Source organism: Egretta garzetta, unplaced genomic scaffold, assembly GCF_000687185.1.
Source record: "Egretta garzetta isolate BGI_Z169 unplaced genomic scaffold, ASM68718v1 scaffold229, whole genome shotgun sequence".
NCBI classification, from domain to species: Eukaryota; Metazoa; Chordata; class Aves; order Pelecaniformes; family Ardeidae; genus Egretta; species Egretta garzetta.
In genome coordinates, this window is record NW_009270000.1 from 2,239,616 (window position 1) to 2,253,100 (window position 13,485).

The following is a 13,485-nucleotide window of genomic DNA, read 5'->3' on the forward strand; positions in this document are numbered from 1 at the left end:
CCTTCTCTGGAGTTGCAGGGCCAGGGATGGTTGATTTTCCTGCAAGCATTACCTGTAAGAGTGGTAGCTGTCTGTTCTGCTTAGCAGTTTTCTAAGCTCTAAGGTCTGCTGCTGCAATAAAAATTTAAAATGTTACAATGGATATTAGCTTGATTTTTTTTTTATTTTGTAGGTATATTCATGTATTGCTTTAGCCCAGGGCTCAATGTGCTTTGAAGCAGAGCCAGATGTAGCTGTGATGTGGAGAAAGTGGTCCTTCTTCTGAAGGAGGCTTGCTGTGCCGTGTGTTCTGAGTGCTGTAGGGCTGCTTCAATAGTTCCCTTCCCTCCTTGTCCCCCCACTGTAGATTTAGGTTTGTTAAAACTATTGAAAGCACTTTCACTGACTTCAGTGTGTTTTACACCCGTCCAGGGTTGATGCAAGAGACTTTAAAGCACTGAAGTACTTCTACAATCATTTAATATGTACAAAGTTTAAAAGTAATGGCTACTCTATCAAACGAGCTTTCATGCCTAACGTGCAAACCAAGGAGCTAACGAAAGGGATCTGGTTTCACAAGGGTGTCAAATACTTTAATTATCCTTGGTTTCAGTGAGATTACAGGTGCTTAACATGGCTTAGAAAACAGGATGCTTTTTACACTACGATGTAAAGACGTGTTTAGGAACTTTCAACCTTTCAATTCAGCTTGAAATTTTTAGCCTAGACATACTTGTTCCTTAGTATGATACGTTATACCTCGTTACGAGAGATGTCCTTTAGTTTGTGCCACGAGTCCTGTCTCCTGTAGAAAGTCTTCCAATATTGTTGTCCAGTATTGGTTAAACATATGCCTATGCTATTATATGAACACATATGTTCTTCTTGTGTGCAATTTTTGTAAGATAAGTTCAATATTGGGGTGCAAGACTCTCGAAAATTAGCATCTTACAATTTTTGTAAGTTAGGTTTGGGGTTTTGTTTTTTTGTTTCTTTAATAATTATTCATCGTATTGCTGTAGAAATTCTGACTTATTAGCAAAATATTTGAATGGTTGTTCTGCAAAACTGTAGTCCTTCATTTAGTAATGTGGCATGGCTTATTACTTGTGATTTTTTTTAAAAAGTGGCTTTTGTCACATTGCAAGGAGAAATAAAGACAACAACCAGAAACATGGGAAACTGGAAATAATTGCAGCTTATGCATGTGTGCTAACATGTGTTTGAAAGAGTCTGAAGGGAATCCGAAGGGCTCCAGAAGGAGGAAAAGAGTCATTAACAGTGTTTAATTAGCAGAAGCAAGGTGTATTTTTCTGATAACTTTTATCACTTTTTTTTTTCTGATGGGGTATGTGGCTTCTGCTCTTTGCCTGACAGGCTGCCGGTGTGATGTCGGAGGATCCCTCAGCCCGGGCTGTGCCGAGCCCTCGGGTGGCTGCCAGTGCAGGGCGCATGTCGTGGGGACGGCCTGTCGGGAGTGAGTCTGGCTCTAGCTCCTGGTAGCTCCTGCTTTGGCACGCTTCTTTTCTAACTACCCACAGGTCCCTTGCTATCCTTTCACATGAGATTCTGGATTTGTTGATAAATAAGCTGGTAAATTGTATTACTTATTGGTACTCATTTTGCTGGGCAGTTTTCTTCTATTATTTTAGTACGATTTTTTTAACTTGTTTCCTTAAATAACCAATACCCGTTTTGCAATAGTATTGCATATGTATCTACATATCTGTCAAGAGTTATATAGGAAAATGTATGTAAGCTGTAAAAGCATCTGAAAAGAGGATCCTCATTACATCCATCTTATCAGCTGTATTAGCCGCTATCAGGGTTCCTCAGTCATCTGTAGGTCACCTCCCTTCCACTGCTTTATGCTCTTAGATGTAGACCACACAGTGACTCATAATTCTTTGTTGGTTTTTTTTCTCCTTGAAAGGCCTGAAAAAAACTATTTTTTCCCTGATCTGCACCACATGAAGTTTGAGATTGAAGACGGTACTACTGTCAAGGGAAGGGAAATTCGGTTTGGCTATGATCCTCAGGAGTTTCCCAACTTCAGTTGGAGAGGATATGCTCAGATGTCCTCTATACAAGTAAGCTGGTATTTCGCTCAAGGCTTTGGGGTGAAAACATAGGTGTATGGTATGTATGTATGTCTCTATAGTACTGCTATGTGGGTGCAAGGCCATGGAAAAACCAGAAAAAAGGACAAGATCTCACTAAGCTGAACTCTTTGGCACTGTATCGCTGTTTCAGATTAGCGAGTGTTGGTATTATTGTAAATTGGTCATTGCTTGTGCAAATATACGTTCTTCAGAAATGTTCTTTGAGGGGTTTTTTTTGTGAGAAATATGCGTTTTGCGTAAAGAAGAGAACTAATAGCTTTCAAGTCTGTAATACTAAGTGCAGAAATTCTTGTCATGCCAAAGACAGCGGAAACAGCAGAAGATTGATGCTTGTCTAAATTATTTGGATTACACAGTTCTGTGGCAGTCTGTGTCCATAAGATTTTCGGGTACCGTCACAGTGCTGTCACTGAAGTCTTCTTACACTTGCAACTTATATTGGTGTGGTGGTTTGACCCTGGCTGGATGCTAGGGGCCCACCAAAGCTGCTCTATCACTCCCCTCTAACTGGACAGAGGAAAGAAAAGTAAATCAGAAGGCTTGTGGGTCGAGATAAAGGTGGTTTAATAAAGGAAAAAAAAAACAAAGGCTGCATGCGGTAGCAAAAGGAGAGAAAACAAGATTTTATTCTCTACTTCCCATTAGCAGGCGATGTCCAGCCACTTCCTGGGAAATAGGGCTTCAGTATACATAGTTGTTCCTTCCTGAAAACAAAACATCACAAAAGATGAATGTCCCCCCCTCCTCTTCCTTTTCCCTTAGTTTTTATGTCTTAGCTGACATCACATGGTATGGAATATCCCTTTGCTTGTTTTGGGTCAGGTGTCTTGGCTATGTCCCCTCCCAAGATCTTGCCCCCTTCCAAACCAGTGGTGGTGGTGGGGGAAATACTAGAGGCACAGCCTTGATGCTGTTTGAGCACTGCTCAGCAGTAGCCAAAACATCGGTGTGTTATCAACCTCTTTCTACATACACGTCCCTATGCTGCTCGACCCAACACAATTGGGGAAAGAAGAGAAAGGCACCGACTTTTGTTAGGAATGATACCTTCACATTATAGCAAACAGGAAAATGTGTGATTCAGTAGAAGTAACAGTGAGCATTTGCAACATTTATTTAAGTGTTATGATAGTCTACAAATAAACTGAACAACAGCAGAGGGAATAAGTAAATCACAGGGAGAAAATCACCATAATTTAATTGTGTGAGAAAGGACCTGTCTAACTTTGGACTGAACTGCTGAGCAATTGAACCAGGATTTTAAAACAGTAGATTTGAGCAATACATGGGATTTGCTCACTCTTCTCAGAAGTAGTGTGCTGGTATGGTTGTGTCCAGCCTCTGTAAGTTGTCCAGCGACTAATGGATCACTATAGACTGAGACATAAGCACATAACCATTGCGCAAGCATAGTGATTTCCTTTCTGTTCTTCATTTTTCACTCTTTCTTCTTTGTTCTTTTGGGCTTTTTTTCATCCCAGAGCTCATACTTGTTGGATCTTCAGAATTACTCCACATTCACAAATGAAGGCAGCTCTCTGTTAGCTGCGATTTCTTAACTTCTGCTTCCTAACTCAGCTGCTTTTTGCATTTCATATCCAGCGGCATTTTGTAAAGAGGTAGTGAAAGAGCTTAGTCTGTAATCTTGCTAAAAGTGTGCATTATTTTGTTTACCTGGATATAGCTTTTCACTCATGTAAGTGATTGCCGGCTCCAGGCCCTCCTTAGTTAGATCCATGCATGACTGAGATAGTCTCACTCTCTTAATTTCAAGGAACTTTCCTAATCTTGACATAGCATTTCTGTGTCTTGCAGGACCCTGAAATAATCCTCCTGACATTTATTTTGTAGAAGACAAACAGCGTTACCATATTTACCACACAAAAAGGCTGATGTAACAACTTGCTGTGAAAAGAAACTATTTCAATACAACTAAAAATTTTTGGGGTGAAATAAATAAGCTGTGTGTGACCTCAGTGGAGTTCACTGGTGCCCTGTCATGCTGCCAACATGAGTTTCTCATTGGAGACTGAGAAGCTGACAGTCGGTCTCAGATTTTAAAGCACTGTCCAGAGTCACCTAAGTTTTTGACAAAAAAATAATTTCTCCCCACTCCCTGCCTTTACTTGAAGCCAGGGACCAACATCCTTCCTCCCTCATTCCTCGCATATCTCTTCTTTCTCTCCTTTCACTTCGTCTTCCAGATTTTCCATAAAAGCTTAGAAACCATTTTGATAAATCTCCTGAAGCATGTTTGTTTATTTCTTTTGCCTTTTCTTTTTTTCTTCGTATCTATTTTTCAAGTGTTCCCTCAGTGCCTGTCTTATCCATGTAGTATCATTCAGAGGTCATCCTTCTCCATTTAAAATGACACTTGTAAAACCATCCCTTACTTGTCTGTGTTTTCTATTCTGGTCCACTGCCCTTCTCGAATCACCTAGATTTTAGCTATCTAGGCTCTGTAGATGTCTGAGCCCTGCCATCTGTCATATGCCTATCTTTGCTTTCTGGTTTGCATTTCTATTAAGAAGATGGAGTCTCTGGGATGATGATGACAAATTGAGGAATATAGATTCAGAGCAGCATACGGGAGCTGGCAATCTTGCATTTATTGTAGCTTTTAGGAGTAAGAGAAGATGAGGCTTTGTGCTCCGTTCCCAAACATATGGAACAGAGAAAATGTGTGTGCATTTGGGGAAGCAGAATGGACCATAGTGGTGGGGAGGTCACAAGCATCTTGGAAAGGGACAGCAAGTGGATGGTGATGGGTGAACTGGTGGGAGCTGGATTATAGTGGAAGCCTTGGCATTTAGGATGGAAAGAAGGAAGCCAAACCCTTGAGGTTGCACCAATGCTATTCTTTCCTAATCTGCCACCAACCTTTGAACATGTCTCTGCTGATTCTGTTGCTCTGCAAACCAAGTAATGGGGGCTGTGTGGATGCAGCCTTCTGTGGGCTTGTGAACTGCCTGGCTCCAGAGGTGTCAGTTCAGCCCCAGGCCAGAGTCATGCGTGGTGTCGCGTCTCTAAGAAACTGAGGGATCTGCTGGAGGAGCAGAAGAAGTTTCAGGGATGGTCTGAGACATTTGCGTGTATTGGAGTGTTGTGTGTGATCTCGGGCTAGGATCGATGATTCTGGCCTGTTCCTTGGGAAGCCAGGAATGTGGACAACCCTTGCTACCATATGCCTCCTTTATGGCACGGGAGGGGAGAATAATAGTAAAATACTGGCAAGTATCAAGGTGCAGTATCAGCACACATGTTAGTTCAGCCTTTCTGTGTCTTTCTGGATAAGCTATTACTCACCAAGAGTTTTATTTCACAGGAGGTTTTGTTCTATATTCTTTTGTAAGCTGCCGGAGCCTTTCTTTTCTGTTATGGAGTTTGTCTTTGCCAAATGGTTTTTCTTTCTCTGGGTGCTAGTAACAAATGATATACTTTCCTTTCCTCCTTTTTCCCTTTCTTTTTATTTTTCCCAGCCAGAGGTGGTTGTGCCTGTCACTGTGGCTTCCCCTAAGCTCTTCCACCTAGTCCTCCGCTATGTCAGCCTGGGCTCAAAAAGCTCTAAAGGGAAGATCTCAGTTGCTGAGGGAAAACATTTTGGCACTAATTGTACTTGTAAGTGAATTAATTTTCTCACTAGGCTTGCCTGTCTTCCTCTGTCACACACCAGCATTGCCATTCCAGTATGTACTTGTCTGCATGTGCGTTTTTCTTGTAGGACTTTAGTATGGTGCTTGCATGGCTTCTAACTGTTCCTCTATGTAGCACTTTATGGCTGGTTTTGTTTATTAACTTCCATTTTTCAGAATGAAGTGAGGATAACTTTGAATGTGGAAAAATCAAACCTCTCCTTATTTCGCATTATCCTGAGGTATATTAACCCTGGAGGTGAAACATTATCTGCTCGCATATCTGCTTGTCCGTCTCCACCTGAAACAGGTAGGTGCAACTGAATAGCACAACAGATCAGATGAATGTTAGATCAGAGGAGCCTTTTCAAGGTGCACCTAAGTCTACAAATCTGTAATGTTGCTTAAAATGCATCACTTTTAACAGTGTCAGCGCATTTGTGCTTCTCCTAATATATTTTGCTGTGTAATTGATGTGGCTGTTTGCATGAAATCTCTGCTTACAGTAGTAATCAACATTTGGTTTTTTTCAAATGTTTGCCAAACTCAGTGCTTTCAGTTCTGCACTTGGGAGCTCTAAAGTGTGTGTGTTTTATGAAGCTTTTTAAAGAAGGGATAACAGCACTTACTTTGGTTTAGTTGCCTTTAATATTTCAGTTTAAATGTGGCTTCTGCCTTCATTCCCTGAATAACCTTTATTTAATGATGAATCCAGTCTACCAAGTTAGCTCTGATTACAGACCCAACAGCATATGATGCATTTGGGCCCTGATAAAAGATAAGTACTCCATGTCCTTCGAATGGCAGAGGCATACCAAGCCTATATGCAGAATTATCTCTTGCTATGCCTAGCCTCAGCATACTGGAGTTTAGTCATAAACATGGAGTTTAGTCATAGACCCTTTTAGTAATTTGGAGGAGACAAAACTGAAGACTTCACAGATATCAGCAGGGTGGCAGTAGTTAGTGGTCATGTCTGGCTTATATTGCCCAGGAGGCAGGGAACCAGCTTTTGTCAGCGTCCAGGGGCTTCAAAGAGGAAACCTTTACTATTCATAACAATTGACACTCAAGACTTCTCTTTGATACAGCATACCGCAGCTACGTTTCGGTTGTACATCGTCTCTGCCCAGAAGTTACCTTCAGTTACTTTCTGTAACTAAACATTTTAGATGCTGCTGGTTCTCAGTAGCTTCTCAGAGGCCTCCAGTATCTGAAATATTTGGCTGAAAGTCACATGAGAACAGGCCTCGTGTCAGCTGAACATATTGTGAGTCAGGGCAGAGGCAGGTTGGATGGAAAATAATGGAAGGGGAAAGTGAAGAAGTGAGCGTTTCAGAATATTGCAAAACTGGCCATTACAGGGGCAGAGCTCTGCTTTTCGGAACCAGCTCACTCAGGACTAATAAGAACAAAAACAACAACCACTGCATAGCTCTGTAGGTTACTGTGTGTAGTAGAATGTGCTGTTAATACATATTCACAGAAAAGCATTGATCAGCTCCTGTTAGACCAAATTTAACAGGTGAAATCATCAGTCCAGCGCACGCTAAGCAAGTAGAGACATTTTACACAGTCCCTTATTTTTTTTTTACTTGATTTTTTTTTTTTTTTTTTTTTTTTTTTTTTTTTTTTGCTGGCAGGGGCTGCTCAGAGCAAAGAGTTTGTCTTCCCACCCAGCAAGGAGCCAGCTTTTCTCACAATCCCAGGAAAAAACTCCACAGAGCCTTTCTCACTGGTTCCAGGCACGTGGACTGTCAGTATAATGGCAGAGGAAGTCCTCTTGGTAAGAAAACAATTGAGGAAAACAACTGCTCAAAGGCTGTCATGATAGAATTGCTCTGGAGTTATTTGCTGGGAAGAACCCTGCAAGCAATTGAAATTCAGCACTAGTGAAGAGAGTACAGCAGCAGAATCTCATTACAAAAAATTAGAGTTCTGCCTCCTATTTTATTTTTTTTCTTCTCTGACTTTCACCTGCTCTAATTTTTCTTATGCTTACAGACTTTAAGTCTATCCAGGATCTGTACCTTCAAAGGATAAAGTAATATTAACATATAGCACGATTGGTTGAGCATAAATGCTCACAGAAATTCATAATTCTTACATAACTGATCTTGTATCTAAAGCTTGGCTCAGCCACAGATGACCAAGGCCTTAGTTTCTTGACAAAGTTTCTTCAGAAAAGTATTATAAGATGGGCCGTGCGATTAGTAGCTCATTTCCTAAATGTTTTTGTCCTCCCATCATTACTCTCCTTTCACTCACTGAAAAACTAAAAAATTTTCTGAGGGCAGTTCTGAGAAATTGTTATAAAAAGAGAAATTAATTGAGGTGATAATCTATGAAAAACCTTCAACACGTATGATCACAAAGACAGCATACTGGAATTCATGTGTGTATTGTATAGGGTTAACAAGTAGCCAGTGTCTTTAGTCATTAAGCCTGGGGCTCTGTTAAATTTATGGAATACCGCATAAAATGTTACTAAAGAGCTTGCAAACGTATTTCTTGCTGAAAGTGACAGTATTTATTGTGCCTGATTTTTTTACTAATACCTTTGAAAAGGAATTTATTAATGATCTTAGCCCAGCATGTTCTCACAATAACAGTTTTTATAAATAAGCTGTAATATGTTAATTTAGAGCAAAAATATACCGCCTTTCGAAGCACAGCTTAACAGATTACCTGGAATATTTTTGTAAAGTCACCTGAGGTACATGACTCTCCCTTCTGGAGTCACGCAGGGCTGAGTTGTGTGCATTTGGTTTGCACTCCTGGGTGAAAACTACACCCAGCTGGCTGCGTGTTACCAAGCCGTGGAGAGGCTCCTTTACGTCTTGTACAACACATGGTGGGAGACTGGCTGCAGAGTTTCCCTGCTCACAGGGCAGCTGCCTTCGTCCCATCTCTGTGAAGGTATAGGAAGAGATAGGGAGACACATTCTGATGTTATTGGCCCACGTAACGACAACAAAAAAATCCACGTCTGGCAGATATCCTCTGTAAAAATTTATTTATGTGGTTGGTTTTGTTCATTGCTACATTGTGAAAGTCTAGAGACGTTCCTTGTGTAATTTTCTGCATGGTCTTGCATTTGTTGTATTCTTTGTTCTTAGGATTATATGGTGCTGTTACCCAGTGATTACTACGAAGCATCCATCTTGCAGATACAAGTTACGGAGCCTTGCACCTACTCAGGACGCGCTTCAGCAGAGCAGTCAGTATATATACTACAGAATAAACCAGTGCCTTGGATTATTTTGTTATTATCCTGCTGCACTTGAAAGCAATAATAATCCTGTGTTTTGTTTGATTTTTTTTTTTTTGTGGTTTTGTTTTTTCTTTTGTGTAAGCTGCTTGCTCTATCAGCATTTGCCACTGGGCAGATTTTCCTGTGTCCTTGGTTCAGAGGCAGCATATTTCAGACACGGGGGAGAACACAGAAGAATACCTGTGCGACAGCCAGTTCCCGATCGACCGGTGATGGCCCACATCAGTGGAAGAGAGGTCAGATTCCTGCCTGCTGATTGCAGTCCCATCTGCACTGTTGACTATAAACCTGCTGGACTCCAAGGGTTGCAGAGTTACAGCTCGGGATTTGCAGATCTATAACGCGCCCCTAAAACATTCTGTGCCAAGTTCTGCGTTTTATACAGAACTGTGTGAACGGATCAGCATAGGCAGATTTGTAACTGTGACTGGAGTGGATATTTCACTCTGGCAAAAGTATTTTATTAAATAAAAATCCCCCTGCTTTAGGCATACAGGCTTGTTCAGCATACTGTATAATTGCAGCAGAAATGGTATAGTGGTTTGTCAGCAGAAATGTTGTATATACATCACTCTAAATTAATCTCGTTTTTTTTCTTAAATAGCTATACTTACGTAAAATATTTGCTTTACTTAGAAACAAGCAGAAGCAATTATGCCACTGCTGTAGGTCCACTGAAAGAGAAACATGTTTTATGAAAGGAAAAGTTATACTAGAAGTGTGTTTGGTAAAAATAAGGTGTTTTATCAAGTACATGATAATTATATGTGAAATGATGATGCCCTCTATTACTATGCTTGGATGTTGCTTTTAAAAATACCAAGTGCAACAAGAATATTTACACGCCACAGACCCTGGTGCTTCATCGCTGATGCATGTGCAAAGCTTTACAGGTATGAATAATTGCAGTGAGGTCAAGAGGGCTGTTGACAGAATGATTTACATGTTTAATTGTTCATAGCCTAAGGAAATATTGAGAAGAAATGGTTTAAATTTGAAAATAATTATATAGCTGACTGTAACAAAAAGCTCTGCGACCACAGCACTTTCCATGCTACTACTTCAAAGTATTTTGCATCACGTATTATATTAACCAATTTGTGCAGGTAAACTAAAAGAAAAACTTGATGCTTCAGAAAGTGGCATTGGCTGTTTGCTGGAGAAGATGTACAGCACTGCTGTAGTAGGAATTGTGTTCCTGGAAATATTTTTTTCAGTGGAGAAGTAGATCCAATTTTTATACGTTATGAAAGATAGCTTGATGATGACAGTGACAATTTTTTAGTATCATTGAAGTTTCCTCACTGGTACTTTCTACTGGGGTGAAGAGAAATAATTACATGCTCATTTCCTAGGCTTATTTTACAGCCTTCCTAGAACTGATATAATGGCAGCTGCTTCTTGAACTTGATTGACCCTTATTAGTGGACAAAGTGATATTTATAAGCACTGGCTCCATTCCGCTGGATGTCTGTTGCTGAGGCATTACGGGGTTGGCCCTGGCCTAATGCTGCCCGGCTGGCTTGTGGGGCAGGAAAAGGGAGCTTCCTGCAAGAAAAAGGAGTGAAAAATCTGACGGCTTTTTTTCTTTTTCAATGATCTTGACCTAGGTCAATTTACAGATGACCGTAAATGTTCCTCAAGTTGGTCGCTATGTTCTGGTTTTTGAATATGCCAATGAAGAGGATCAGTTATATACTGCCGAGGTAATAATACATAGCCCTGGCCCTGTCACTGAAGGCAGAGTGAGAATATACAGTTGTAAATACAGGTAAGAATTTATGAAGTAGTCCCTAAATGAATAAAGAAGATTTTAGGATATGATTATACTTTTTATATTTTGGAATCAATTTTGCTATATAGATTGTTGGAGTTTAAAAGCAAGTACATGGCTGTGGGTATTGTACAGATTTTTAATTATGTCTGTGCAATCAGCTCATTAAATATTGCAACTGCTTCAGTGAAATGCTTTCCTATACAAAGGATTACTGTTGTTATGTACATTAATAAATCCTTATCAGCTATTAATCTCAGAGTCCAGTGAAAGAGTACCAGCATTGGCTGCAGATGCCTGCACTGTTTTTATTTAGTTAAAAGCGTGTCCAAGGGCTTTGGCTATAAAAAAGTAGCAGCCGGTTTCACAAGAGTATTCCCACCATTTCTGACAAGATCTGCTGAAGCAGAAGTATGAATGTCTCTCTGAAATGCTGAGTGTAGCCATCCTCTGGCTGTTAGGCTGTGGGCAAGGTCTTCAGCCGGATGCTTCTTTGTCCTTGTTGCCTACTGAGGCTATTGCAGATGTTTCTGTGCAGGAGATTTTTTCTGTCCTGAGTGAGATTTTCTTTAATGCTTGAGAATTTCAGCTTATGATTCAAATTAGGGTTGTGATCCTGCAGGCATTTGTGCCCTTGGGAGAGCCTGCCCAGTGCCAGGGAACCACAGACAGGCATCTCTTTTTCCTGTGAGCCAAGCGTTTGGCAGATTGGAGGCTTAGGGATACTCAGGATGAAATTGCCTAGTAAGAAAAATAATTTTCGTCAGCATGTTTGTGATACAGAGCAGAGCTATGTGGAGCAGTGACCTTGTCAGGGTATTGCTGGGGAAAGCTCTTGTTTTAGCCTGTTATGTAACACTTTGAGCCCCAAACTATTTGCTGTAGATCTTCCATTTTATTGCTTTCTTTTTTTTTTTCCAAGCACATTCTATGGGCTAATTTTGAACATACTTGTCTGTTCATATGATGCACTAAGAACTTGCTCATGAAAAGACAAAGAAAGCCCTTGCTACTTTAACATAGCAATGCAATAAATCCTTTCTGTGGCCATTCTATATGAAGCAAATAGTCACATTGCAAGTAAGTTACTGCGTCATCTTTCCTTAGCAAGAAGCTACAAGTCTCTTCTCTTAAAAAATGACATAATGAGGTACATACAAATAAGAGTAACTTGTAGTATCAGGAATATATTGTGCCAGGCCTTCTTACCACTCCATGAGCTTCATTATTCCCAATAAAACATTGTGAGAGAATAAAACATTGCAAGCTTCCAGCGAATCACAAATAAGGGACCTATATTTCTCTGGTCTTAAATGTCCTTAGCCCTGAGCTGACCTTATTTTTGAGCTATGGTCTAAACAAGAGTGAAACTTTCTCATTGTTTGATTCTTAGAGGAGAAATAGAGAAGCAGTTGTGTGGTGGTTACAGCTTCTCACCCATGGCACGTTGGCTGGCCTAGCTGCGAAGAAGTGCAGAAGAAAGAAAAGAAATAGGAGTCTGACTCTAGAATATGATGATATATGGATATGTAGTCATATGTAGAATATGACTTCTCTTTAGCAAAAGGAAACTGTTGCTACTTTTGGCAAGTTGCAGGGGTCATGCTCCCTCAACAAGGCAGAGTTCAAAGCCTTTAGCAAGACTCTACCTCTTTAGTATGTATTTGTCTTTACCAAAGATGGCAGCCAATAAAGGTAGCCCATAAGAGGCAGACCTACATTTTTTCGCTTGTATGGAGGAGTATCTCAGCGTACAGATAGCTTCCTAAAATCAAGACTTGCCCAACTGCCATGGCGCGGGTGAGATCTGCTGATCCACACCATCAACAGCGTGTGGCAGTAGTGGAAAGCAGTGGCTGGTACCTGCTGGCACCTTGAGGAGCACGGACCAGGCACAGAATATTAGTTATATGTCACGTTACACAGCTTGGAAGCATCTGCAGATAGCCTGTGTGCGTACCCCTCTAATCACATCCTACTTAAAGCAGTAGCTCAAATGGAGATCTGAGGTCTGGAGGTGTGGGCTCTGTGTAGGTCAACACAAAAAGGACAAGCAATATTTTGTACGTAGTACATCCTTCACCTCACTTGTGAGGATACTGCATGTTCACCAGTGGCCAAAGGTTACTTATGATCCGGCAGAGTGGCTAGGCACCAGTGGTGAGGCTAGCCAAAAGCTAGGCAGCTGAGCTAGGTGATAGCATAAACCACATGGCAATGCCAGCAGGCTCATTTTTAATCCCGCTTTCTGTCTCAGTTTCCTTTGTCGCAGCATTGTAGTTGATGATAGGAACCGTATTGCAGTCTATGACCTTCTAGCAGATACGAAGATACATCTTAAGACATCATCAATTAATTTTCTTCTGGTAAGTTTTCATTTTCTTTTCCCTTTTGTAATACTAATTACCTAAGCAGGTAAAGAGAGAGACTCTTCTCTCTAATGTTCACATGCTCTATGGTAATGTGTGAAAGGATGTGTATTAGATGCTTGAAGGTGTTTCTTTGTATATACACTCAGAGAATACTGAGTCAAACTTGTTCAGTTTCAAAGATAAACAGAAATTTGCCTTTCTTGGCAAGGGTTTTTCCAGCTTTATTTCAGTTCCTCTCTCTTTTCTAAATGTAAACTGTACATGAAAAATCTGCTGGTACCTTTTAGACTTAATCATTGTATTTCTTTTCCTTACCTTTTACTTTTTTAAA

General features: G+C 40.6%; 1 protein-coding gene across 1 annotated transcript in view; it reads left to right on the forward strand.

The window, feature by feature from the left end:
- LAMA3 (laminin subunit alpha 3) overlaps positions 1-13,485 on the forward strand; it is a 117,575-nt gene that overhangs the window by 42,705 nt on the left and 61,385 nt on the right. The window contains 8 exon segments of the mRNA XM_035903015.1: positions 1,357-1,456; positions 1,913-2,069; positions 5,582-5,720; positions 7,378-7,520; positions 8,854-8,954; positions 9,091-9,244; positions 10,619-10,779; positions 13,040-13,148. Of these exon segments, the coding sequence (XP_035758908.1) occupies positions 1,357-1,456; positions 1,913-2,069; positions 5,582-5,720; positions 7,378-7,520; positions 8,854-8,954; positions 9,091-9,244; positions 10,619-10,779; positions 13,040-13,148 (1,064 nt within the window).